General features: G+C 38.6%; 1 protein-coding gene across 3 annotated transcripts in view; it reads right to left on the bottom strand.

Annotated features, from left to right (window-relative positions):
- Window positions 1-15,167: 15,167 nt before the first annotated feature.
- SOX30 (SRY-box transcription factor 30) overlaps window positions 15,168-25,873 on the bottom strand; it is a 43,269-nt gene continuing 32,563 nt past the window's right edge. For 2 of the 3 annotated variants that reach the window (XM_055560664.1, XM_055560662.1), the window contains one exon: window positions 15,168-16,220. In XM_055560664.1, coding sequence (XP_055416639.1) covers window positions 15,839-16,220 — 382 coding nt within the window. In that variant the 3' untranslated portion in view covers window positions 15,168-15,838. The remainder of the gene's footprint in view (window positions 16,221-25,873) is intronic. The other variant, XM_055560665.1, reaches the window with a different exon arrangement.

A 25,873-nucleotide genomic window follows, 5' to 3' on the forward strand; every position in this document is an offset into this window, starting at 1 on the left:
GGCAAGGGCCAGAAACTTTCAGGGACTAATTTTGTTTACAAAATCGCTCTCCATTTGACCTTTCACACTCCTAGAAGCTGCAGTCCCTCCTCAGGTCCCATCAGACATGGAGTGCTGAGCTGGCAGGAGCAGGACTGCCCACAGGACAGCTATTAACATATGGAGAAAGGGGTCTGTTTTTTCCTCTCAGCCCACTGAACCTAGGATGGATCATCTGACTTAATTCTGAGTTCTCCATAAAAGCCCTCGTGGCCTCTCCCCTCCTCTGGCCTCACATTCCCACCTCACTTCCTTAGAGGGCTGTCTCTCTGGCTCTCACTTGGCAGCCAGAGGCCCCTCACAGACTTTTCCCCTCTTTGGGCAGCAAAGAGACTGTAATAGCCATCAGTTCTGAACCCTTTACCTTCTTCAGGCAAGCCACAGGAAACACTGGATGGAATAAATCCTACCAGTCACAAGCATTCAGACAGCCTCATAAGTACTGTTCTTTTAAAAAGCTGGAAAGATGGGTTGAGGAGTTTGGGGCTATTTTTAGCACCACACACTATAAAAAGGAAATGCCACTGATGATCTTAGATGGCTATATTTTTATATGGGATAATTCAAGCTTCCTTCTTAGAGTTTCCAGTCATAAGAAATTCTTAATAAAAATATTACCTCAGGTCATACCCTCAAACTCAGCTTAACATTGCTGAAATCCACTGGGGCTATTCCAGTCAGGACTGACTAGGAGAACTAGCATTGCATTTTTGGCCCATTTTTATGGCTACTCCCTTCTGAGTTGCTCAAGTCTGTCCTATCAGAAGAAAACAACCAATTAATCAACCTATGTACAAATATTTATTTGTAGTAACTATGTGGAAGCAGCATGGCAAATAGTTTGTATGCAGGCTCTTGTCAGACTTACCCAAGCTTGGTCCCTGTGTGGCATTAGGCAAGTGGCTCAGCTGTTCTGAGCTTTCCCAGTGAAATGGGTCTTTGTGAACCCTAAGACATTAACCCTATGCTTAATGTCTGGCACTTAGTAAACCTTCAGTAAATGTTGGTTCATTATTATTATGTGTTCAGTATGCCTCTTACCACAGGGACTGCAAAAGTGTGCTTTTGCCTTTAGGAATTCTGTACCTCATTTTGATACTCAAAACATAAAGACAGCAGAATAATAAAAGAACAACAGAAGTAATGATATCTCATGGGTAGCTCAGCTGGTAAAGACTCCGCCTGCAATGCAGGAGACCCCGGTTCAATTCTTGGGTCGGGAAGATCCCCTGGAGAAGGGATAGGCTACCCACTTCTGTATTCTTGGGCTTCCCTGGTGGCTCAGATGGTAAAGAATCTGCCTGCAATGCAGGAGACCTGGGTTTGATCCTGGGTTGGGAAGATACCCTGGAGAAGGGAATGGCTACACACTCCAGTATTCTGGCCTAGGGAATTCCATGGTCAGAGGAGCCTGGTAGGCTATAGCTCATGGGGTCACAAAGAGTTGGACATGACTGAACGACTTTCACTTTCACATTAGTGAAGGTCCTAAAAAACTTGCACTGTAGTCTTACAGATACTGCTGGTCCCCTGCTTGGAGCTTTATTGGAGAGCAATTTGTCAGTGTGTATCAAAAGCCTTTCAAACATGTTTGTCCTTAATAAAGCAATCTGTCCGATTGTCTGGACATACAAATGAGGAGTGACATAGAAGGACCATGCCATTCCTGCATATAGACTAGATAACTTTAAGGTCTCTTAGAATTCCAAGAGCCTGGGGCATCTTTAAGAGAAAATATTAGTCTGAGTTTGCAAAGTCATAGGGGTTTGGGGTACCTAACTCCATGTATTCTGTCTAGCTAGGTTGTAACAGGTCACTAATTTCACAGAACCCAAGACAGGACTTGGGATTTACAGACATAGAAAATAGTCATGGCAGTTGTGTTTCCATTGTATTTGCACCCATCACCTCTCATTCCAAGAACAAGGAATAAATCTGCAGCTGTTGTCTGAACTTCTTCAATGTGAAACAATTTGAAAACTACAGCTGTTAGAAGCATAAACCTGATTCTGGTTTTGTCCTTGGTCCATGTCTCATGTTCCATGGAAGTCACTAAAAACCATGCTTCTGGGGGTTGAGTCAGAGAAGGCGACTTCTCCTAACCATCATCCTTCTAGAAAACAGAAGTGCTGAGGGCTGATTCCTAAGAGAACTTTCCAGCGTGAAGCAGAGTCTGTCCGTGCCTTGGTTCAATGGAACCAAACTCCCAGGAGGGGTGTTGACATTCCTAAAGTCCTACAAAAAGTTCAGCTGCCACCCAGCTTTGCCCACTGGCTAGCAGACATGGATACTATGGCAAACACCAGCATCTGGCTGCCAGCAGTCTGGCTATCTGGGGAAAGGGGCAGTCTGGAGGGCTTTAGTGCATCTCAAGTTAACCTCACTAATCTACCCTCACTTCCACAGAGAACAGCATACTGTATTCAGGGATCTCAGCAACAGCTGTGCCTTCCAAATCAAGACACTGTTCAGAAAGATGATCCAAATGTGGGCTATGTGTTTCAGCAGGATTTGGTGGGACTTTCCTACTCAAACGGTCTTTTGTGTGCTTCTCAAAGACAGGATATTGACTTCACGCATGGCTAAAGCATGATGGATGACTTGGAGTTCTCAATTTACATTTGGCTTGTGGTCAGAACTGAACTGTCAAAATGCATGGGTATCTGATGGACAGTGCCTGGCTTGTTCAGACTTGTTTCTGATGGAGTGAGTGGATCCTAAGGCTTTTGCTCCATCCAGGTTTGATAAGCTAAACATGGCTGGAATGTTACAAAGTTCCTCTTGAGGCAGCAGAATTCAGTGTCCTGAATTGGCAATCTCTTTTACCCTTTTTATTTATATTCAGCATCTTTACCTAATTCCAGATCTACTCTGACATCTGTCCATTTGTTACAAGGTGTGGTCCCACCCAGCATGGAGGCAGCAGGAGTAGAGAGCCTCTGTTCAAGTCCTCTCTCCCTGCTCCTTAAAGTCACCTGCTTGGTCTTCTTGCTTTCTCAGTAAGATCCTTTGCAAGTGGGAAGTGCTTCTGTCTTCATCAGGGCTCTGTACTGTTTTTTCAGGCCAAGGGGAGTCAGAAGCTGACCTTCCCTACCGTGCCTTGTACAGATTTACACAATTATATGACAAGAGTTCAACACTCCCAGGCTGGTAGTGGGGTGGAGGTTACCCCTACATTCTCCTACAAACCACACTGGACAAGGTGAAGAACTGAGCTTTTAGAGATTCTAAAATGATTCAGATGTTTTGGTTCCCAACAAAATCTGTGGGGAAGACTTAGCTTGCCTGTTGCACTGACCCCTTGACTAGGCCCAATGGCAAACAAGTTATCCCATGGGAAGAGCTAAGTTCAGTACCTGTGGTGTCACAAGAAGTGATGAACCCAGAATCAAGGCATTATAAACCTAACAAAGGACCCAGGGGAATGAGCACTCCTCTGAACTGGCAGACCCTTCTCTCCACATGCTGAGTCTTTTCACTCAGTGTGATAAAGGTGCTGGGACTGAGATGTGTGGGCAGCTGGCCTGAGAAGAAGGGAGGCCTGGGTTGGGGTAGAGAATGGCTTCATTCTCCATCATGGAGCCCTGGTTCTATGTGTAGCCTCTGTACTGCTCACTGGCATGGGCAACAGTAAACCCAAGTGAGAGCCACCTCAGTAGAATGGAACTTATCCTTAGACCCAATCTTTGTGGGGTTTTTGTGCTTTGGCCTAGTCAGAGTGTAACCAAAAGTGGGGTCCAGCTGCTCGTTGCTCAAAAGCCAATAAAGAGGCAAGGCTGGTGGAGAGGAAAGTTTGCTTTATTTTGGATGCCAGCAACTGGGGGAGAGTGGGCAGACTCTTGTCCAAAGGCTGACTCGTCCCATTCCCCCAACAATCAGTGGGCTAGAGCTTTTATAGACTGAGGGAAGCAGGCTACATGTAGAAACAGTACAGTCAGCTCTGACAGTCATCTTGAAATTGGTCACTGGTGGTCTGACCAGCGTCATCTTGATTGTTTTAAGTACAGCTTGTCTGGCTTGTTTGTTCCCATTTCCTTGAGGCCAATTCTCAGAACTGTCACAGCTGATGTCATGGTTACAATCTGGTCATAATGTAGTTAACTTCTCCCATGTGGTGAGGGTTTCAGTATCTATAAGGCAGCTCACAGGATATGGCTCAGAATATTATATAGTCCTTAAGAAAGAACTGGGGCTTCCCTGATAGCTCAGTTGGTAAAGAATCCACCTGCAATGCAGGAGACCCCAGTTCAATTCCTGGGTCGGGAAGATCTGCTGGAGAAGGGATAGGCTACCCATTCCATTATCCTTGGGCTTCCCTTGTGGCTCAGCTGGTAAAGAATCTGCCTACAATTCAGGAGACCCTGGGTTGATCCCTGGGTTGGGAAGATCCCCTGGAGAAGGGAAAGGCCACCCACGCCAGTATTCTGGCCTGAAGAATTCCATGGACTATATAGTCCATGGGGTTTCAAAGAGTCAGACACGACTGAGCAACTTTCACTTTCACTTAAGAAGGAACTAAATGTCCTTGATTATGCTTAATGACTAAACTATTATTATTTGGTCTCCTTTGACTGTTTTACTTTGTTTTTGCATTTTCTATGGAAAAGTCATTAAAATGACTACTATGATTAAAACTTACTCTTTGGCTGAACTTTTTCTAAGAAAGCAGGCTGAGGACATGGGGTACAAGGACCATAGGGTCCTTGAAAGGCCCTTGAAAGGACCTTCATTTCAAGAGGAACCAAGAGAGCCTCTTAAAAGAGAGCCTCATGGAAACTTTTACAAGATCATACTTTTAAAGCTCTGGCACTGAATTTACTTACAGGAAATCTATTCAAAGAAAATAATTTGTTGTACTCTCAGTGTTGGTAATCACAATACATGTCAGAAATAATTTCAATTCCAGTAGAAAGGGATTGGTTAAAGAGATTATACCTATACAAGTAAACCATTAAAAATGTATTCTAGATTAGCACTTCCTTATAGAAATATAACCCACCACCAAGAAGTTCAAACCTGATCAAACCTCTAGATCTAATCACCAATTTATAGAGAATTCAGAAGGCAGAGAAGTATGTTAAATGACAGCAAGGCAATACAATCAGGAGAATTCAGAATGTAAGTATTCTACACAAATCTAGTCTATTCTCCAACAAGAAAAAAATAAAAGACCAAATGGGAACATACAGAGAAAAAGACTTAGGATATATGTGAACCAAATGCAATGGGTAGACTTTCCTTGAATCCTGAATCCTTTCCTCAAATATACAATTTTTTTTTTAAAAAGGTCATTTATGAGACAACTGGAGAAGGTGAACACTGTGGGCGTGTGATATTAATGAACGATAACAATTTTGTTGGTTTTTTTTAAGAGTCCCAATCTTTTAGTACTGAAATGTTTATGGATAAAATATAATATTTGCAATTTGTTTTTTAAAACTCCATGGCAGAGGAGAATAAGAAGCACAGAATTGGTGATTACTGAATATGAGTGATAGGTGTAGAAAATTTACAATAGCATTTATGCTCTTTTATATAGTTTGAAAATTTTCATAATACTAACTTTATAAAAATCATGTTGTAGAGGAAATCTAGTATCGTGGAAATGCTTATGGCATATTACATAAAAGAGGGGGTTGCATCTTAAGTTCCATTATGATCTCATTTTTGTAACTATGTATATGTCAGAAAAGTCTGCAAAATTATATGAACCAAAATGACTGATGAACTATGATTAATTCTGAGAGGCTGAATTACAGTGATTTATACTTTTTAGTATGTTCACTGCTATACATTTTTACAATAATCATTATTATTACAAGCATAAAATAACAATGAATATATTTAAAATTAGAAAAAAAAATTTCTAATTTTATATCTCAGGGAAGCCTGATGTGCTGCACTGCAGTCAGTCCATGGGGTCACTAAGAGTTGGACACGACTGAGTGACTGAATAAGAAAAAAAAATATACATAATTAAATTTGCACAGAAAAGTTACAGAAAGATAGTCCTAGGATTTGGGGCCTTCTTGTGTTTTCCTAATTTACTGAAAAGAGTAAAATTTGTTATAGAAAGAAATTTAGAACAAAGCAATGCCAGCTTTATTTTAGGGCAGTGAAATGGTTCTGATCACCACCTTCAACGTGGGGTGGGATGGTGGTGTTGCCCACACCACCAACAGGCAATTCTCCATGACACCAGCTGTGTATCCTACAATGTAATTCAATTCTGACACCATCTACCTGAGCTAATGTCAGATCCCACAGGTGAAGGGGTCAGTCTCACAAAACTGTTTCCACCCTACTTCAGACGCCAGTCTTAAGCCAAGGTTACCACTTGTGCTTCTGACTGACCAGCTATAGACTGAAACTTCCCAGTTACCCTCTCCTAAGGTTCAGCTAATTAGCTAGAGTGGCTCACCGAACTCAGAGAAACATTCTACTTATTAGATTACCAGTTTATTATGAAATGGTACATCAGGACCATCCAGATGAAGACATGCAACAAGGCCAGGTATGGGGAAAAGAGAATAGAACTCCCATATCCTCTTAATGCAAGGTACTCTCCCAGAAGCTCCACGTATTCACCAACCTGGAAACTCTCTGAACATCATACTTTGGGGATTTTTTATGGAGGCTTTATCACAGAGGCATGATAGATCATTAACTCCATTTTTAGCCCTTCTCACTTCTCAAGACAATCAGGGGTGGGGCTGAAAACTCCAAGCCTCTAATCATGGCTTGGTCTTTCTGATTGACCAGCCCTCACCCAGGAATCATCCAGGAACCCACACAGAGTCACTTTATCAGAACAAAGACACTCCTCTCACTCAGGAAACTACAAGGGTTTCAGGAACCCTGTATCAGGAACCAGGGTCAAAGACCAACTACTAGACCAAAAGATATTCCTAGTGCTCTAATCACTTTGGAAACTCCAAGAGTTTTATAAGCTCTGTGCCAGAGACAAAAACAAAATCTATATTTATTGCTATAAATCATAATATTACAGACATTTTAAGAAAATATTTGAATATGGCATAACTACCAATTTATGTACTCTATCTCTGTATGAAGTTGAACCATTCCCTGGTAGACTTGATTTCTGCTCTTGAATGGAGGACTTCCTTGATGGGACAAGTCAATTGCTCCTCACTGAGTCTCAATTTCTTCAGCTTTAACTTATGTTTTTCATGTGCTCAAAGGAGAGATCCAAGTGTACTGAAAGGCTTTATACAAATGTGAGGAGGTAGTAAGTGGCTGGTCCCCTCCTAACAATTGTATCATCACATCTTAAGGAAAAAGAAAAGCTAAACATGGGGGGCAGGTGAACACTTGAGTAAGATGAAACTAATTTCTCTCCCAGTCATTTTTTCCAAGTTGGCCTCATGATAGTAACTTGGAGGTTTCAAAATGGATGTCCCAGATACAAGATAGAATGGGGAGGGGATGTTGTGTGCTGTTGCTGAAAACACAAGAGGGAAACATCAAGACACAACTGCTGCTAGTAATATGCACCCAGCACTGTGTATGGGCTTCCCAGGTAGCATAGTGGTAAAGAATCTGCCTGCCAATGCAGGAGACATGGGTTCAATCCCTGGGTCAGGAAGATTCCCTGGAGGAGGAAATGGTAATCCACTCCAGTATTCTTGCCTGGATAATCCCATGGACAGAGAAGCCTGATGTGCTACAGTCCATGGGGTCTTAAAGAACTGGACATGACTGAGCATGCACATCACTGAGTACAGTCATTAATCCTCAACAATAATCCTATGAGACTATTATTATTTTATTGTTATTATAAAAAACACAATTATTATTTTTATTGTTCAGAAAACTGAGGTTTCAAAGAGGTGAAGTTACTTGCCCAATGTAACATAGCTCCAAAGTGACAAAGCCAGGCCTCTTCCCCAATTATGCCTGATCCCAAAACTGACAGAAATTCTTAAACACTAGTCTCTATGGCATCACTAGAGGTAAAAACTGTGCAATGTCAAGAGTATTCCCTGGGTTTCAAGATGTTAGATGGCTCCTTGAATCCCACAAAGGCGCCTCTTTATATGTCCCCATGTTTGTCCAGACTAATTTGCAAAACGTAGAAACCCACTACCACAGCAAAAAAAAAAAAAAAAAAAAAAAGCTTGAACTAGCTAACTGGCTCAAGTAGCAGTGCAGATGTGAAGTTGTGCTCTGTAGCGAAGGGAACCCCAAACTGAGTGTGGGTTCTCTCTATGTCATCCTGTCTCTACTTCCCTGTTGGCATCACGTGCTTCTACAAAGATAAGCTTTACCAAAAATAAAGAGAACATGGCCATGGTGGCTCCAAAGCTACATTCTTGGAGAAAAGTTTCTACAAAAAAAGTAAAGTTGCTCTATCATGTCCACTTAGAAGAATGTTTGCATGAATATGAAGCTGTGAATACAGGGCTGTGTTTGTTATTCTGTTGGCCATCATGTATTTATTTTTCTCGTTTCTAGAATATTTGCTCTAGTTGGCTCTTAAGGAACTTAGAGTGTAGTGGGAGATATAAATAAAGGCGTTGTATAAAGCAGAAACAACTAAGTCTCTGAGGATTAGAGAAAACTTTCTGGAGTGCAAGTATTCTGAATGAGCTAGAATTTGGTCCAGCAGCATGTGATACAAAACACAAAACTGCAGCGGATTAAACTAGTTAAAATTTACTTTTACCTCACATAAAAGCCTTGAGGAAAGTAATTCAGTGCTGGTATGGTGTTTTTACTTCTCTCTTGTTTTTCTACCAACCTCAGCATGAGGTCTCTATGGTCCAAAATGGCTACTCAGATTCCAGCCATCACTTGCATATTCCTGCCAGTAGAAATGAAAAAGGGACAAAGAAAGGGCTAACCTCTCTTTTTGAGGGTATTTTATGGAAGTTGCATGTGAAAGTTCCATTGACATCTTATAGTCAAGAACCTTAGGTACTTCACACCACACCTTGCTTCAAGAGATGAAACATAGCTAAAACTACAGGGTTCTATTACTTTAAAAGAAAAAAAAGCAGTCCTTAGGAGAAAATTGACAGATATCTAAACTGAGATATGAAGAATGATTAGCAATTAAAATGGGAGGCTGCAAAAATTGTCCAGAAAGAGGTACTGGTATGTTTCCTTTGCAGGAAGGGTCACTGTGCAGCACTTTTCTTTTCATGTCCTCTGTTCAACATCCTTTGCATTGTGACCCAAAGTCCAATCTAGGAATGAGACTGCTTGCTTTAGCCATTCAGTCCTCTGATGTAAAATGACCTCTAAAATGACATAAAAACCCAACATATCACTGAAATTATTATGGCTGCTCAGAGTATCTGTTCCCCTAGTCTGTAAAAGTGCTCACTGAAATCTTATCATTGAACCTTACTAGGACAAATTACTGAAACCAATTTGGAAGAAACTGCAATCCTAACCCTTTCATGTGATTATGGCATATCCGTCTGAAGCAATATTATGCAAACATGAAAGGTCATTTATGAAGCTATACAGTATGAAAAACAGCTCATGATAAAATATTGAGGAAATGCAAATTTGCGTATATGCAAAAATTGTGTATGTGTTGTGATTACAATTGTGTGAAAATGTGTGTATATGGGCAAATATAAATATAGAAAGACCATCATAAAATAAAAACAATTATTGATGGATCACAGATGTTTTCTTCTCTGAAAATCCCCTTTAGCACAGTTACATTGTTTTCATGGCAAAATTTTAAATACCTTGCAAACTTTACATGGTGTAAATGATAAGACTGCTTAAGAATAACTTGAAGAGCTTATTAAAAATGAATATTCCCAGGTTCCAGCCAGAGAAATTCTGATTCTATAGATATAGGGAATGGCTGTATTTTTAACAAGGATCCCAGATTATTTTGTTGGAAGCAGTGTACTGACCACATCTGTAACATAGCTAGTATCTCAGAGATACTTTAAAAAACTATAGAGTTAGAATATTAGGTGTGCCCAAACAGCGCAGATTTGCATTGTACTAAAGACTCTGGCGGGTGCTTCCCTGGTGGTTTAGATGGTAAAGAATCTGCATGCAATGCAGGAGACACGGCTTCAATCCCTGGGTCGGAAGATCCCCCTGGAGAAAGGAATGGCTACTCACTCCAGTATTCTTGTCTGGAGAATTTCACGGACAGAGGAGCAAAAGGCCCTTATGTTAGGAAAGACTGAAGGCAGGAGGAGAAGGGAACGACAGAGGATGAGACGGTTGGATGGCATCACCGACTCAATGGACATGAGTTTGAGCAAGCTCCAGGAGATGGTGAAGGACACAGAAGCCTGGCGTGCTGCAGTCCATGGGATCACCAAGAGTTATACACAACTGAGCAACTGAACAACAACATAAGACTCTGGCCAATATCCCACCATCATTCTTGCGGAAACGGTAAAAAAGTTTAAAACAAAGACTCCATATTCACAAAAATGCTTTCACTCTGGTTTATAAAGTGAAATATCACTAAAAGGTACAGCTTTGATCATTTTTGTCTTCCAAGTAAGGTTGAAGCGGTCTGATAAAAGCACCCCATACTAATAGCTATGTGTCTCCAGTTCTCTTACAGGCTCTATGCATCCTGGCACTTACCCCATGCCTTTCGAATAGGCCTGACACAAGTTCAGCTATAATCTGCTTTTGTGAGTGAAGTTCAGTGATTTAAAACTCTACAACTGCATAGCACAACATGAGTAAGTATAGATCTACACAGATCCAGATGATCCAATATTAATTTTAATCATTAGAATGATCAGCTTATCTCAATTTGCCCAGGAATTTCCTGGTTTTAGCACTGGTCCTAGATCCTCCCCTCCCCCCCAACCTCGCCCCTCAGTTCTGAGCACACCAGGACCATTGGTCATCCTATACATTTCCACTACTGTGATCCAAGTGATTATGCACAGCTTAAAAGAAAAGATCCTTTCCAGGAGGGGTTATCAGCCTCCACAGACCATGTCCAATATAATACAGGCGAAAACATAGCTTTTGGAAGCTCTTCCTTTGAAAAAGCAATACATATAAAATGCTGTTCATTATTTTTTAGAAACAAAATATTTCCTGAAGTGGTTTCAGAGGAGCCGGAGGTATAAAAGTATACCAAACAGTTCTCCACCTACATCTCCATCTCCCCGCTTTTTCTGCAAGCATTCATCATTTAGTGAAAAGTTAACTAAGATTCCAATGTGTTGCTGCTAAGTCACTTCGGTCGTGTCCGACTCTGTGCGACCCCATAGACGGGAGCCCACCAGGCTTCCCCGTCCCTGGGATTCTCCAGGCAAGAACACCGGAGTGGGTTGCCATTTCCTTCACCAATGCAGGAAAGTGAAAAGTGAAAGTGAAGTCGCTCAGTCGTGTCCAACCCTCAGTGACCCCATGGACTGCAGCCTACCAGGCTCCTCCGTCCAAGGGATTTTCCAGGCAAGAGTACTGGAGTGGAGCGCCATTGCCTTCTCCGTCCTATGTGTTACATATCAGAAAGAAGACATGTAGGGTTAGGTCAGGCAGTTAGAAGGAAGAAGGTAGAGATAAAGGGTAAATCTGTCTAGAGGATGTGGAACTTCTCATCAAGTAGAATTAGAAAATAACTTGCTTACAGAAAAGTAGTTTTATACTTGAAGCCCTTGGAATCTCTCTAAAATCCTAAAAAGATGATTCAGAACGCTGGAAAAGGATGTTCCTCAGTAGAATCTATCGTAACACATAGGCTAGATTTTTTCAGACTAACACTGTTCACCTCAAAATTATATCTCTTTAAGATACTGCAAGTTGTGCATAGAATCCCCAGAACTTTATTTTGACATCAAATGATAAAAGTTCCAAACTAGTACTTTCAAAAGTACTTGCATTTTTGGCTCAGAAATAATCCATCTGACAGCTGGTTTTCACTGTGAAAAATATACTTTTATGGGAATTTAATACATTTGTCCACTTGAAGCTTTGGATGCAGTATCAACTTTCATTAAAAAGCAAGTTTAGTGGACAATCAAAATTTATAACAACTCTAAGTTTCAGCTCTTCAATCTTTTAAGACCATCAGATACATAATGCAGAAAACAGTTTAATGAGCCACCACCTTCTTTCAGTAAAGGATTTAAGGATTTTTCCAGTTAATGCAGAAAACCAAATTGGAAGCCAGCAATTGAAAACTGAAGCAACCAACTATAAGTAGCATTTTCCAGAGTAGATTCTGTTAGTAGACATTATGTTAAAACAAACAAATAGAAAAAAGTATACTCAAGCTAAGGTAGAAAAGCACAAGATAAACTGAGGTCAACATAGTTCTTCATGGCAAGATTTTTGAGAAGCAAGCAGGGGCTACTCTCTAGTTGTGATGCATGGGCTCTCACTGCAGTGGCTTCTCAGTGGCAGAGAATGAGCTCTAGGTGTGCAGGCTTCAGTAGCTTGGTGCATGGGCTTGGTTGCTCCATGGCATGTGGGATCCTCCTGCACCAGGATTGAACCAGTGCCCCTTGCATTGCAAGGTGGATTCTTAACCATTCGAACACCAGAGAAGCGCCTCCAGTTTATAATAGGAATGAACAAGGCATCGAAACCTATTAGAATGCACTTGTGGTTTCCAGCTTGGAGAATTTCACTCTGACAACTTGCAGAGGCAAATGAATTCATTCCTAGGGCAGCACTCTGTTTGTCGATAGAGTCTCTAGTCAGAGCTAACAACGGTTTGAAGAGCTATAAATGAGCAGATATGGGCATTTGTATCTAGGCATGCTTAACTGCTACTGGATATTGTTTCACCTAAGAGATACCCATATTTCCCAGCCCAAATTATACTGTAGATCTATAAACCATCTAACTGACTTCCGTTCCTAGCATTAAGGAAGAGGAGGGAGAAGATTAAAAAAGGGTTGCCCTGACTCAACAGTCATTAAAATGAAGATGGAGGGGTTAGAATTTGCAGTGCAGGACTAGCCTAAAGACAGATAGTTTGGAAATACTGAACCATGCTCTATATTATTCCACTGCCTTACAAAGGCATTCCCCCAACCAATTTGTAAGAACAAATTCTGTTGGAAATACTGTCCCACACCTCTCAGGATGGCTATCACCAAAAAGTCTACAAATAACCAATGTTAGCACAGATGTGCAGAAAAGGAAACCCTAGTCAGGTGGCGCTAGTGGTAAAGAACCCGCCTACCAATGCAGGAGACATAAGCAATGCGGGTTCGATCCCTGGGTCAGGGAGATCCCCTGGAGAAGGAAATGGCAACCTACTCCAGTATTCTTGCCTGGAGAATCCCATGGACAGAGAAGCCTGGTGGGCTACAATCCATGGGGTCAAAAAGAGTCAGATATAACTGAAAGCAGCTTAGCACATACTATACTATTGGTAGAAATGTAAACTGGTAAAGCCACTGTGGAAAACAACATGAAGGTTCCTCAAAAAACTAAATATAGAGGCGCCGTATGACCCAGCAATTCTACTCCTGGGTATGTACCTAAAGAGACTGAAAACATTAATTTGAAAAGAAACATGTACCCCAATGTTCACAGCAACATTATTTACAATAGCCAAGATACGGATGCAACCTAAATGTCAATACATGAATGGATAAGGATACACAAGCACACACATACACACACAAAATAGAATATTATGCAGTCATAAAAAGGAATGAAATTTAGCCATTTGCAACAACATAGATGGAATTGGAGAGTATTATGCTTTTTTTTTTTTTTTTTTGACTGTGCCATGCAGCATGCAGGATCTTAGTTCCCTGATCAGGGATCAAATCCATGCCCCCTGGAGTGGAAGCCCACAGTCCTAACTACTGGACTGTCAAGTAATTCCTTATTATGCTTAATGAAATTAGTCAAATAGAGAAAGACAAATACTGTATGTTTTCACTTACATGAGGAATCTAAAATATAAAACAAATGAATATAGCAAAACAGAAACAAATTCACAGATACTGAGAACAAACTAGTGGTTACCAGTGAGGAGAAGAATTGGCAGAGGGGCAAAATAGGGATGGGGGTTAAGAGGTACAAACTACCATGTATAAAATAAGCTACTGGATATAGTGTGCAGAACAAATATACCCAGTATTTTATAATAACTTTAAATAGAGTATAATCTATAAAAACACTGAATCACTATGTTGTACATCTAATACTAATTAGTATAATATTGTAAATGAGCTATACTTCAGTAAAAAAGAGTAAGTTACTCTAAACCCAGTTTAGTCACTAAGGTGTTATTAAAATGAGATGGGATAAAATGGCTCAAACTCACATACAATGGTGTAGACATGTGTCAGGTGTAGACATTAAATGTGCTGTAGTTCCAACATGAAGTTACATGTTCATTCTCTACCAAGAAATTCAAGTTTTGGTCCTTAACCACATTCACATAACACTGCACAGAGTAATAATATATAAAATATGAAAATAAAAATTTTATTGGGAAAAGGAAATGCTACATACAATAAGTCTATGGTTGATGAAATATATTACATTAACAGCCTTTGCTTAAGGGACAAATACAGGTTTAGCAAAGGAAGAAGTTGGAAGCTTAAAACAGGTATCCATACACAACTTCCAAGCAGTTTTAAGTAAAAAAAAAAAAAATCTCAATTTGCATAAATTATACAGATCATTGAGGGAAAGGTATATTGGTTTGTGGTTACTTCTAATCATCAATTCACTTTGTGTCTTGTATTAATAGATCTCTTCTACCCTGATCCCAGCTCTGGTCATTCTGATCCACTTCTAATATGGCTCTCTCTGTTCATAAGTGGGTATTTACCAAGAGGTCACACTGCAAACAGAATTCTTTCACTCATTGTGAATTAAACAAATCCCACGTGCTCTTAAATAAACTCTATGGTTTTAAAGACAACTGCCTGAACCAAATTTGGAAGAGCTCTTCCACTGAGGCGAGTGCTTAAGTCATAGGTACAATCTGTAAAGAGTTTGGAAATGGCACCAGAATATGTGCATACCATCTTCATTGATACAACTTCAAGTAAGCTAATAGGATCTGTACAATTCAACAGACTATTAAGTAAAAGTAAATTCTGCATGTGGTATGGACACCATTCTCATTTGAAAAATACTCATTTGACTTACTTCTATCCCCTCAACAGAAAACATCCAACAAGAACAATTTTCTCTATGTTTATTTAATTATAACAAAAGTAGAACAATGCACACCAAATGGAAATATATCCAAAAAAGATGATAAAAATGTTTAGGAACAGAAATGACTAATTTAGCTGAAGGAATTACTCAGGTTCCATTAAAACACATTTGCAACTTATAATTGGTTATTAGTGTAAACTAAATTTAGTAACTGAGTCCCAATTTACTACTAAAAGTTATCAAAATATTTTCAAAATGTTACATAAAAACTGAAATATCCATAAGTATTACATAAACACCAAACAAAAAAATCATATAAAGAAAAATAAATGCATCCTGAGATAAAATACAAATCACACTTAAGACAAATTATACACTCCTTTTCCTCTCACATATAATTGTGAGGATTCGGTATTTTGCACATTCCAAGATAAAGTAATGATAATATATGCTGATGCAAATTTCAGCCATAAAAATAAACTACTTCATATCTTAAATATTCCTATGATGAAACATCAGACTCCAGTTTCACTAATCAAAACTTTATGAAGGCATAAATTGCATTTGCTTTTGACTCCTCAAATCATGGCTGAAAACTCTCAGCAAAGCATTCTAGGCTTTTTTTTTTCACACCAAGTGACCCAGAATATATTTAAGAAATGTTTATTTTCTGTGCATATTTGTTTTAAAATTATAAATTCCTGAGCACTTTTTCTTCTTCCTCCTCATCACTGTCAGTGACATTGACTTGCTGGATACTAGAAGGAGTTGATGTCGGGGCTGTGAAGACATTCTCCAAGGCTCCAATGTCCAGCTGAGGCATGGGATTTAAGTATTCTTCCCCACTGTGGCAATGACTGTTATAGTAAGAAGTCCCATCCATGTTCTCACAACTTCGAGAATCATCATTGTGAGCACGTTCATCTGGGTAGTCTCTAAAAGGATAGTCTCTATTTAAAGCTGAAAACATAGCCTCATGTTTTTGGTACCTGTCTTCATAATAACCGAGGCATTCTGGCATTGAACTTGGAAAATTTCCATAGCCAAAAGGCGGCCGACTATAAGGGCACGTGCTGTAGCAGAAAGACAAAAAAGGAATTATATCATACATTGCCCACATGTTGTCTTGTGTGCAGATTAACTGAGCAAGTTTAACTACACCATCTTTGGAGCCTACAGAGCTCCCAAGATAACTTTTTGTAACCACTTCATGTATTCATCCACATGTTGCCTAGTCCTAACAGGAAATAAGTGGCAAAGTAAGCCTGTAACTATTATCTCTCATCAGCCTCAGACTTCGTATCTTTTGGTAGCCTTGATAAAAGAAAAATTATTAAGAGTTATTTGGTCCTTTATCTCACAACGCTTTATGCCATGTAAGGTTTTAGAAATGCAGGCACCTGTTGTGCTTGCTTAAAAACTGACACTTGGTAAGCAGTGTAACAATTGTTCTTACTACTAATGAAACAAACCTTATGGTGCAGGAAATGTGAAACTGGTTGAAACCAAGAATTCTTGGGGGTGGAGGGAGGGCACTCAGAGGATAGCAATTTAACTTTTAAATTCACATTCAGTAATGAATTATATTAAAAACACTCAATACTAGAATGACTTGAACTGATATTCAACTGTAATTTTTCAGACTTTCTCAAAAAAGAAAAAAATTTGGAGAATGGGGATATGAAGAATTGAAAAGATTATTTTGCAGTTTTACAAACCAATGGTTATTCTTTTAAGGCAAATCTAAAGTTCTGCCATTCAAGCTTACTTACTTTACTTACTTTTTACGTAAGTAAAAAATTACTTACATCGATTTTTTTTTTTTTAAGTATTACTCTCCATTTCAAAGGCACGAAACAGGAATCATAGGAAGAGATATACAGAAAACTCTATCCAAAATTTGCCTGGACTCATGGTCTCCATCTAGTGACAGATAAGCATTAGTCGCGCAGTAGTGTCTGACTCTGTGACATCATGGACTATATATATATAGCCCACCAGGCTCCTCTCTCCACGAATGCTCCAGGCAAAGATACTGGAGTGGGCTGCCATTTCCTCCTCCAGGAGTGACAGATAATATAATTACCATGCTCATTAACAAAACCCAAGACAAGCTGGGTGTTTCATTTCATGCTCCCACTTCTCTTTTCAAGGTTAACTTTGTTTCCTTCTCTTAAAAAAAAAAAAAGTACAACTAACAGACTCCAATCTCAAATTCTTTGGAAATGCAGGGTTTCTTCAGTGGTGGTGTTCTAACCCAAATCTTCAGTGCTAGAGACTCGACCCAGGTTCAATACTACAAAGATGAAGCATGGCTTCTGAAACGTTCCAGATTTCCATTCTTACTGCCACAGCCTCATTCAGGCATTTTAATTTAATATATATGTACTGAACGCATAGTACTGGAAGTTACTATGACTTGGCTCCTTAGCTCTTCCACCTTTATGTCTCTTCATCTGTTGGATTCCACAAATAATTCATATTCCACAAATATTCCACAAAGGTCAGTCCCTCAGTTGCATCTGACTCTTTGCAACCCCATGGACTGCAGCATGCCAGGCCTCCCTGTCCATCACTAACTCCCAGAGTTCACTCAAACTCATGTCCATTGAGACAGTGATGCCATCCAACCATCTCATCCTTTGTTGTCCCCTTCTCCTCCCATCTTCATTCTTTCTCAGCATCAGAGTGTTTTCAAATGAGTCAGTTCTTCGCATCAGGTGGCCAAAGTACTGGAGTTTCAGCTTCAGCATCAGTCCTTCCAATGAATATTCAGGACTGATTTCCTTTAGGATGGACTGGTTGGATCTTCTTGCTGTCTAAGAGACTCTCAAGAGTCTTCTCCAACACCACAGTTCAAAAGCATCAATTCTTTGGTGCTCAGCTTTTTTTATAGTCCAAGTCTAACATACATACATGACTACTGGAAAAACCATAGCTTTGACTAGACGGACCTTCGTTGACAAAGTAATCTCTCTGCTTTTTAATATGCTGTCTAGGTTGGTCATAACTTTTCTTCCAAGTAAGTGTCTTTTAATATCATGGCTGCAGTTACCATCTGCAGTGATTTTGGAGCCCAAGGAAATAAAGTCTGTCACTGTTTTCACTGTTTCCCCATCTATTTGCTATGAAGTGATGGGACCGGATGCCATGATCTTAGTTTTCTGAATGCTGAGTTTTAAGCCAACTTTTTCCTCTCTTCTCTTTCCCTTTCTCTTTCCTCTTTAGTTCTTCTTTGCTTTCTTCCATAACGGTGGTATCTGCATATTTGAGGTTATTGATATTTCTCCCGGCAATCCTGATTCCAGCTTGTGCTTCATCCAGTCCAGCATTTCTCATGATGTACTCTGCATATAAGTCAAATGAGCAGGGTGACAATATACAGCCTTGATGTACTCCTTTCCAGATTTGGAACAGTTTGTTGTTTCATGTCCAGTTCTAACTGTTGCTTCTTGACCTGCATACAGATTTCTCAGGAGGCAGGTCAGGTGGTCTGGTATTCCCATCTCTTTCAGAATTTTCCACAGTTTATTGTGATCCACACTGTTAAAGGCTTTGGTGTAGTCAATAAAGCAGAAGTAGATGATTTTCTGGAATTTTCTTGCTTTTTTGATGATCCAACTGATGTTGACAATTTGATCTCTGGTTCCTCTGCCTTTTCTAAATCCAACTTGAACATCTGGAAGTTCACAGTTCACGAACTGTGAAGTCTGGTTTGGAGAATTTCCAGCATTACTTAGCTAGCATGTGAGATGCCTGCAACTGTGTGGTAGTTTGAGCATTCTTTGGCATTGTCGTTCTTTGGGACTGGGATGAAAACTGACCTTTTCCAGTCCTGTGGCCTCTGCTGAGTTCTCCAAATTTGCTGGTATATTGAGTGTAGCACTTTCACAGCATCATCTTTTAAGATTTGAAATGACTCAACTGGAATTCCATCACCTCCACTAGCTTTGTTTGTAGTGATGCTTCCTAAGGCCCACTTGACTTCAAATTTCAGGTGAGTGAGTGATCACAGCATTGTGATTATCTGGGTTATGAAAATCTTTTTTTGTATAGTTCTTCTGTATATTCTTGCCACCTATTCTTAATATATTTTGCTTCTGTTAGGTCCATACCATTTCTGTCCTTTATCAAGCCCATCTTTGCATGAAATGTTCCCTTGGTATCTCTAATTTTCTGGAAGAGATCTCTAGTCTTTTCCATTCTATTGTTTTCCTCTATTTCTTTGCATTGATCACTGAGGAAGGCTTTCTTATCTCTCTTTGCTATTCTTTGGAACTCTGCATTCAAATGGGTCTATCTTTCCTTTTCTCCTTTGCTTTTCGCTTCTCTTCTTTTCATAGCTATTTGTAAGGCTTCCTCAGACAACCATTTTGCCTTTTTGCATTTCTTTTTCTTAGGGATGGTCTTGATAACTGTCTCCTGCACATGTCATGAGCCTCCGGGCTTCCCTGGTTGTGCAGACAGTAAAGAATCTGTCCACAATCCAGGATACCCAGGTTCAATCCCTGGGTCAGGAAGATCCCCTGAAGAAGGAAATGGCAATGCACTCCAGTTTTCTTGCCTGGAGAATTCCATGGACAGAGGAGCTCGACAGGCTACAGTCTATGGGTGTCTCAAAGAATCAGACACAACTGAACAACTAACAAATATTACAAGGGGGGACTCAAATCAACTTCCTCCACAAAGCCTTCTTCTCTTCAGCTAGAAACAATTCACCTACTAACTAGTCTTTCAGGACTCAGTATAGGCAAGACACCAAATCACAAGATTTAGTGGACAATTTAATTTAAAAAAATCTAAAATCCAAGTAGTATATACTTGATATGTGCTAAAGTGTGCTGTAATGCAAACATCACATGGCTATATTGGTGTGGTAAAACAAGTTAGTATTATATCTGGAGAACAAAGACAAGAATAATCCTAAAAGGTTACATAGATGAAAATGAATAACTGCAGATGCATCGTGGTGTAGTGGGGAAAGCACTACCATAGTGATAACTCAGTGTTGTTTAAATTTGCAATTCCCTAATGATACATGATGTGGAGCATCTTATCTATGCTTGTCATCTTTTTATGTTCTCTGCTGAGGTACCTGAGGAGGTCTTTTGTCCATTTTTAATTGGGTTGTTCAGTTTCTTATTATTGAGTTTTCAGAGTTCTTTGTATATGTAGATAACAGTCCTTTATCAGATACATCTTTCAGAAATATTTTCTCCTAGTCTGTGGCTTGTCCCCTCATCCTCTTGATAACACATTTTTTGACACTAAGTATTAAATAGCATTGTGGAATTTGAAGCAAAGAATTGTGAGTCTTCCATCTTTGTTTTCCTTTTTTAAGATTTTTTTTACTATTCCAGATCGCTTACAATTCCATATAAATTTTAGAGTCAGCTTTTCCATTTCTGGAAAAAAGTCATTGGGATTTTGAAAAGGATTGTATTGATTTTGCAAATCCTTTCGGGAAGTATTGTCATCTTAATAATAAGTCTGTCAATGCATAAGCATGAATACCTTCCCATTTACTTCAGTCTAATTTATTTCAGCAGTGTTTTATGGATTTCAGTTTACCAGTTTTGTACTTCCTTGGTGAGATTTATTCCTCTATATTTTACTCTTTTTAATGCTACTATAAAAAGTAATTGCATTCTCAATTTCCTTTTTGGTTTGCTTACTGCTAGTGTACAAAAATACAACTGAATTTTGTAAATTGATCTTACCCCCTGCAACTCTGCCAAATTCATTCTTTCACTCTAATAAATTTTTGTGGATTTTTTAGGACTTTCTATTTATAAGATTATCCATATATAGGATCATGTATGAAAAGAGGTAATTTTGAATTAATGTCTTTAATTTGAATATCTTTTTTTCTTGCCTAATTGCTCTGGCTAGAACTTTCAGTACCATGTTGAATAGCAGTGGTGAAAGCAGACATCCTTATCTTGTTCCCCAAATTACAGAGGGAAAGCTTTTGGGCCTTCATCATTGAGTATAATGCTAATTGTCGGTTTTTTGATAAATGTCTTTTATCATATAGAAGAACTTCTATTCCTATTTTGCTAAGTTTTGAAATCAGGAATTAATTTTTATCATGAAAAGGTGCTGGATTTTATCAGATGTTTTTTCAGCACCAGTTGAGATGATCGGATGGTTTTGCTCATTCATTGTTCTAATGAAGTGTATTGAATATGACACTGATTGATTTTCTGATGTTAAACCACACTTAGAATTCCTGAGGGAAATCCCACTTGGTCGTGGCATATAATCCTTTTAATACACTGCTGGATTCAGCTTACTAGTATTTTGTTGGTCATATGTTTCTATTCAAAAGGCATTTTGACCTGCAATATTCTTTCTTGTGATGTCTTTTTCTGGCTTTGGTAACAGAGTAATGCTGGCCTTAGAATCATTCCCTTTTATATATTTTGGAAGAATATGAGCAGGATTAGTGTTAATTCTCCTTTAAAACTTTAGTAGAATTCACCAGTGAAGATATCTAGTCCAGGGTTTTTCTTTGTTGGGAGGTTTTTAATTACTGATTCAATCTCTTGATATATTTAGTCAAGACTTATTTCTTGATAAGTCTGGTTCAGATTTTCTATTTCTTCTAGAGGCAGTTTTGGTAACTTGTGTGATTGTCCATTTCATCTAGGTCATCTAACTTGGTGTATAATTATTCTATAATTATCATCCTATAATCATTTTTATTTCTATGAGATCAGGATAATATACCTGATTTTATTTCTATAGATTTCATTACTATAGATTTAGTAATTTATGTCTTTTTTCTTGGCTTAGCTATAAAAGTTTGTCAAAGTTGTTATCATTTCAAAAAGGTAATTTTTTTGACTTTTTTTTCTCTATTTCATTAAGCTATTGTTTTTCTACTCTTTACTCCATTTATCTCCAATCTTTATTACATCCTTCCTTCTACTAGCTTTGGGTTTCATTTGCTCTTTTGTTTCTAGTTCCTTAAGGCATAAAACTAGGTTGTTAATTTAAGATCTTCCTTTTTAAATGTAGGCTAGGGCAGCTGTGAATTCCTCTATCAGCACTGCTTCTGTTATATAATTCCTTAAGTTTGGGTATGTTGTGTTTTCATTCATCTCAATGTATTTCCTAATTTTCCTTATGATGTTTTATATGACCAATTGGTTGCTTAAGAGTGTGTTGTTTAATTTCCAATATTTGTGAATTTTTCAGTTTTTATTTCTGTTATTGATGACTAGTTTCATTCCATCATAGCTGGAAAAGAAACTTTGTATGGTTTCAAACTTTAAAAAATTTCTGAGACTCATTTTGTGATCTAACATATGGCATATCCTACAGAATATACCATTTTCACTTGTTAAGAATCTATAGCCTGTTGTTGGGTTCACATATATATATGTCATATATATATATATATATATCTGTTAGATCTAGTTGATTCATAGAGTCTTCTATTTCCTTTTTGCCCTTCATCCATTTTTAGATGAATGATCTTCCACTGTTGTATAAAGTACTCATAGCTAACACCATACTCAATGGTTAATAGTTTATAAAGTTTTTCCTCTAAAATCAGGAACAAAACAAGGATGCCTACTCTTGTTACTTTTATTCAACACAGTACCAAAAGCCCTAGCCAGGGCAGTTAAGTAAGTAAAAGAAATACAAAGAATTCATATTGGAAACAAGGAGGTAAGATTGTCTCTATTTGCAAATGGCATAATATATCTACAAAACCCTAAAAACTCAACCAAAAAAAACCTGTTAGAATTAATTAGTGAACTCAGTAAAGCTGCACAATACAAAATCAATATGCAAAAATCAGTCGCACTCCTATACACTAACAACAAACTGCCAGAAAAAGAAATTAAGAAAATCAAGCCCATTTACAATTGCAACAAAAAGAATAAAATACCTAGAAATAAATTTAACCAAGGGTGTGAAAGACCAATACACTGAAAACTATAAGATACTGATGAAAAAAAATTGAAAAATGCACAAATAAATGAAATTATTCTATGCTCATGAATTAGAAAAAGTAATATTGTTAAAATGTCTGTATTATCCAAAGCAATCTACAGATTCAGTGAAATAACCTATTAAAATCCAGTGGCATTTTTCACAGAAACAGAACATATCATCCCAATTTTTTTGTGGAAACACAAAAGACAGTCAATAGTCAAAACAATCTTGAGAAAGAAGAACAAAGCTAGAAGCATTACAATCTCTGATTTCAAACTCTAGTAACCAAAACAGCATGTATTGGCATAAAAATAATGCATAAGCTCAGTGGAACAGAAAAGAGAGCTATAAATAAACCCATGCCTATGTGGCTAATTAATTCATAGCTATTAATTAACAAAAATAGACAATGGGGAAAAGACAGTAACTTCAATAAATGGTGTTAGAAAAATTAAGATAGCCAAATGCAAATGAATGAAACTGGACCTCTATCTTGTATCATACACAAAACTCAAGTCAAAAACTCCTAGAAGAAAACACAGGCAATAAGCTCCTGATATCCAAGTTGGTGATGTTTTTTTGGATTTAACAGCAAAGGCAACAAAAGCAAAAATTAACAAGTGGGCTACATCAAACTGAAAAGCTTCCATACTAAAAGGAAGCCCATCAACAAAATGAAAAGACAACCTACCAAATGAGAGAAAACATTTACAAACCATACAAAACATTTAATACAAAATTAATATCCAAAATATATGAAGAATTCATATAACTCAATAGCAAAAAAAAACCCAAACAAACCTCATTTAAAAATGGGCAGAGGATCTAAATAGACAATTTTTTTCCACAAAGAAGTCATACAGGTAGCCAACAGGTCCAAGAAAAGGTGCTCAATATCACTATTATCAGGGAAATACAAATTTACACCACAATGCTATCAGGAAATGCTGCCATTTGCCACAAAATGGATGGACCTTGAGGACATTATGTTAAGTGAAGTAAGTCAGAGAAAGACAAAAACCATTTGGGCTCACTTATAAGAGGACTCTAAAAACAAAAACCAAACAAACAAAAAAACCCATCTTATAGATACAGAACAGTTGGGCGGTTGCCAGAGATTGGGAGTGAGAAGTGAGCAAAATGGATAAAGGTGGTCCCAATACGCAAACTTTTTGTTTAAAAAATAAGTAAGCCCTCGGGATGTTATGTAGAGCACAGTGACTACAGTTAATAATACTGAATTGTATTTTTGAAAGTTTCTAAGTGATTAAATCTTAAAATTCTCATCACAAGAAAAAAAAAAAACTTACGTTTTATACCTGAAACTAATGTCAATTATATCTCAATAAAAAATAAAGTAGTAAGTCTTCAACAATTATTACATAACTGGATTTTCCCCTTCAATCCTGTCAATTTTTGCTTCATGTATTTTAGAGTACTGTTATCATATGCTATGCTAAGTCACTTCAGTCGTGTCCGACTCTGTGTGACCCCATAGACAGCAGCCACCAGGCTCCCCCGTCCCTGGGATTCTCCAGGCAAGAACACTGGAGTGGGTTGCCATTTCCTTCTCCAATGCATGAAAGTGAAAAGTGAAAGCGAAGTCGCTAAGTTGTGTCCGACTCTTAGCGATCCCATGGACTGCAGCCTACCAGGCTCCTCCATCCATGGGATTTTCCAGGCAAGAGTACTGGAGTGGGGTGCCATTGCCTTCTCCGACTGTTATCATATATGTATGTAATTATAATTGCTATATCTTTTTAATGTTTTAAAGTAAATATATGGGAGTTCCCTGGTGGCCTAGCGCTTTCCAGGTTTCCAGGTTTTCACTGCTGCAGCCTGGGTTCAATCCCTGGTCAAGGAACTGAGACCTTGCATAGCCAAAATAGAGAGAGATAAACAAAATATGTAATGACTTTGTCTCTTCTAACAATTTTTAACATAAAGTTTATTTTGTTTAATATTATTGTAGCCATCTCAGCTGCGTGGAATATCTGTTTCTGTTTTTTCACTTTCAACCTATTTGTGTCATTGGATCCCAAGTGAGTCTCTTTCTGGGAATTCCCTGGTGGTCCAGTGGTTAGGATTCTGCACATTCACTGCAGGGTGCACAGGCTCAATCTCTGGTCAGGGAACTAAGATTCCACATGCCACATAGCGTGGCCAAAACCAAAAAAAGTTAAAATCTGCTCAGTGAGTACCATGTTTATTTAGTGTATGTGCTGCCAAAGCGAGCACTACCATGTTTATTTAATAAAGTGAGTTTCTTACAGATAAGATTTTTTCCCCCAATTTCTTCTAGGCTTTTTCAGTCTGTCTGCTGCTTGTCCTGTCTGTTGTCCCTTAACCCAGGCAGCTGTGGATAGTATTACACCTTTAAATATTTTCCACAAACACAAGCTGGGAGGCCACCCCAGCCCTAAGGGAGTTCTTAGGAGAGTCAAATTAAGGTTCTCCCCGAGCCAACTCCTCAGGAAGTCACCAGACAGGTCAAAAAGCACAATCAAAATGCTCTCTTTAAGAATAAGGTCTGTGTTGCCTCCTCTAATAGCAACAACTCACACGAGGAACATGAGTCACCATCTCCTTGGCCATCACTGAACAAGATAACCAGGGATGGTTGTGGCAAGAATTCCACAATGCTATCTTATCAAAATTTAGCAGCTTCTTTCTTCATTAAACACCTCTTCAGATGATTCTGACACTGTTTTTGCCAATATAAGTATTGCTTCAGTGGAGAGGTAGATTCTTAGAGATCCCCATCGTGCAACTCTTT

This window comes from Bubalus kerabau, chromosome 1 (genome assembly GCF_029407905.1).
Source record: "Bubalus kerabau isolate K-KA32 ecotype Philippines breed swamp buffalo chromosome 1, PCC_UOA_SB_1v2, whole genome shotgun sequence".
Taxonomy (NCBI): domain Eukaryota; kingdom Metazoa; phylum Chordata; class Mammalia; order Artiodactyla; family Bovidae; genus Bubalus; species Bubalus kerabau.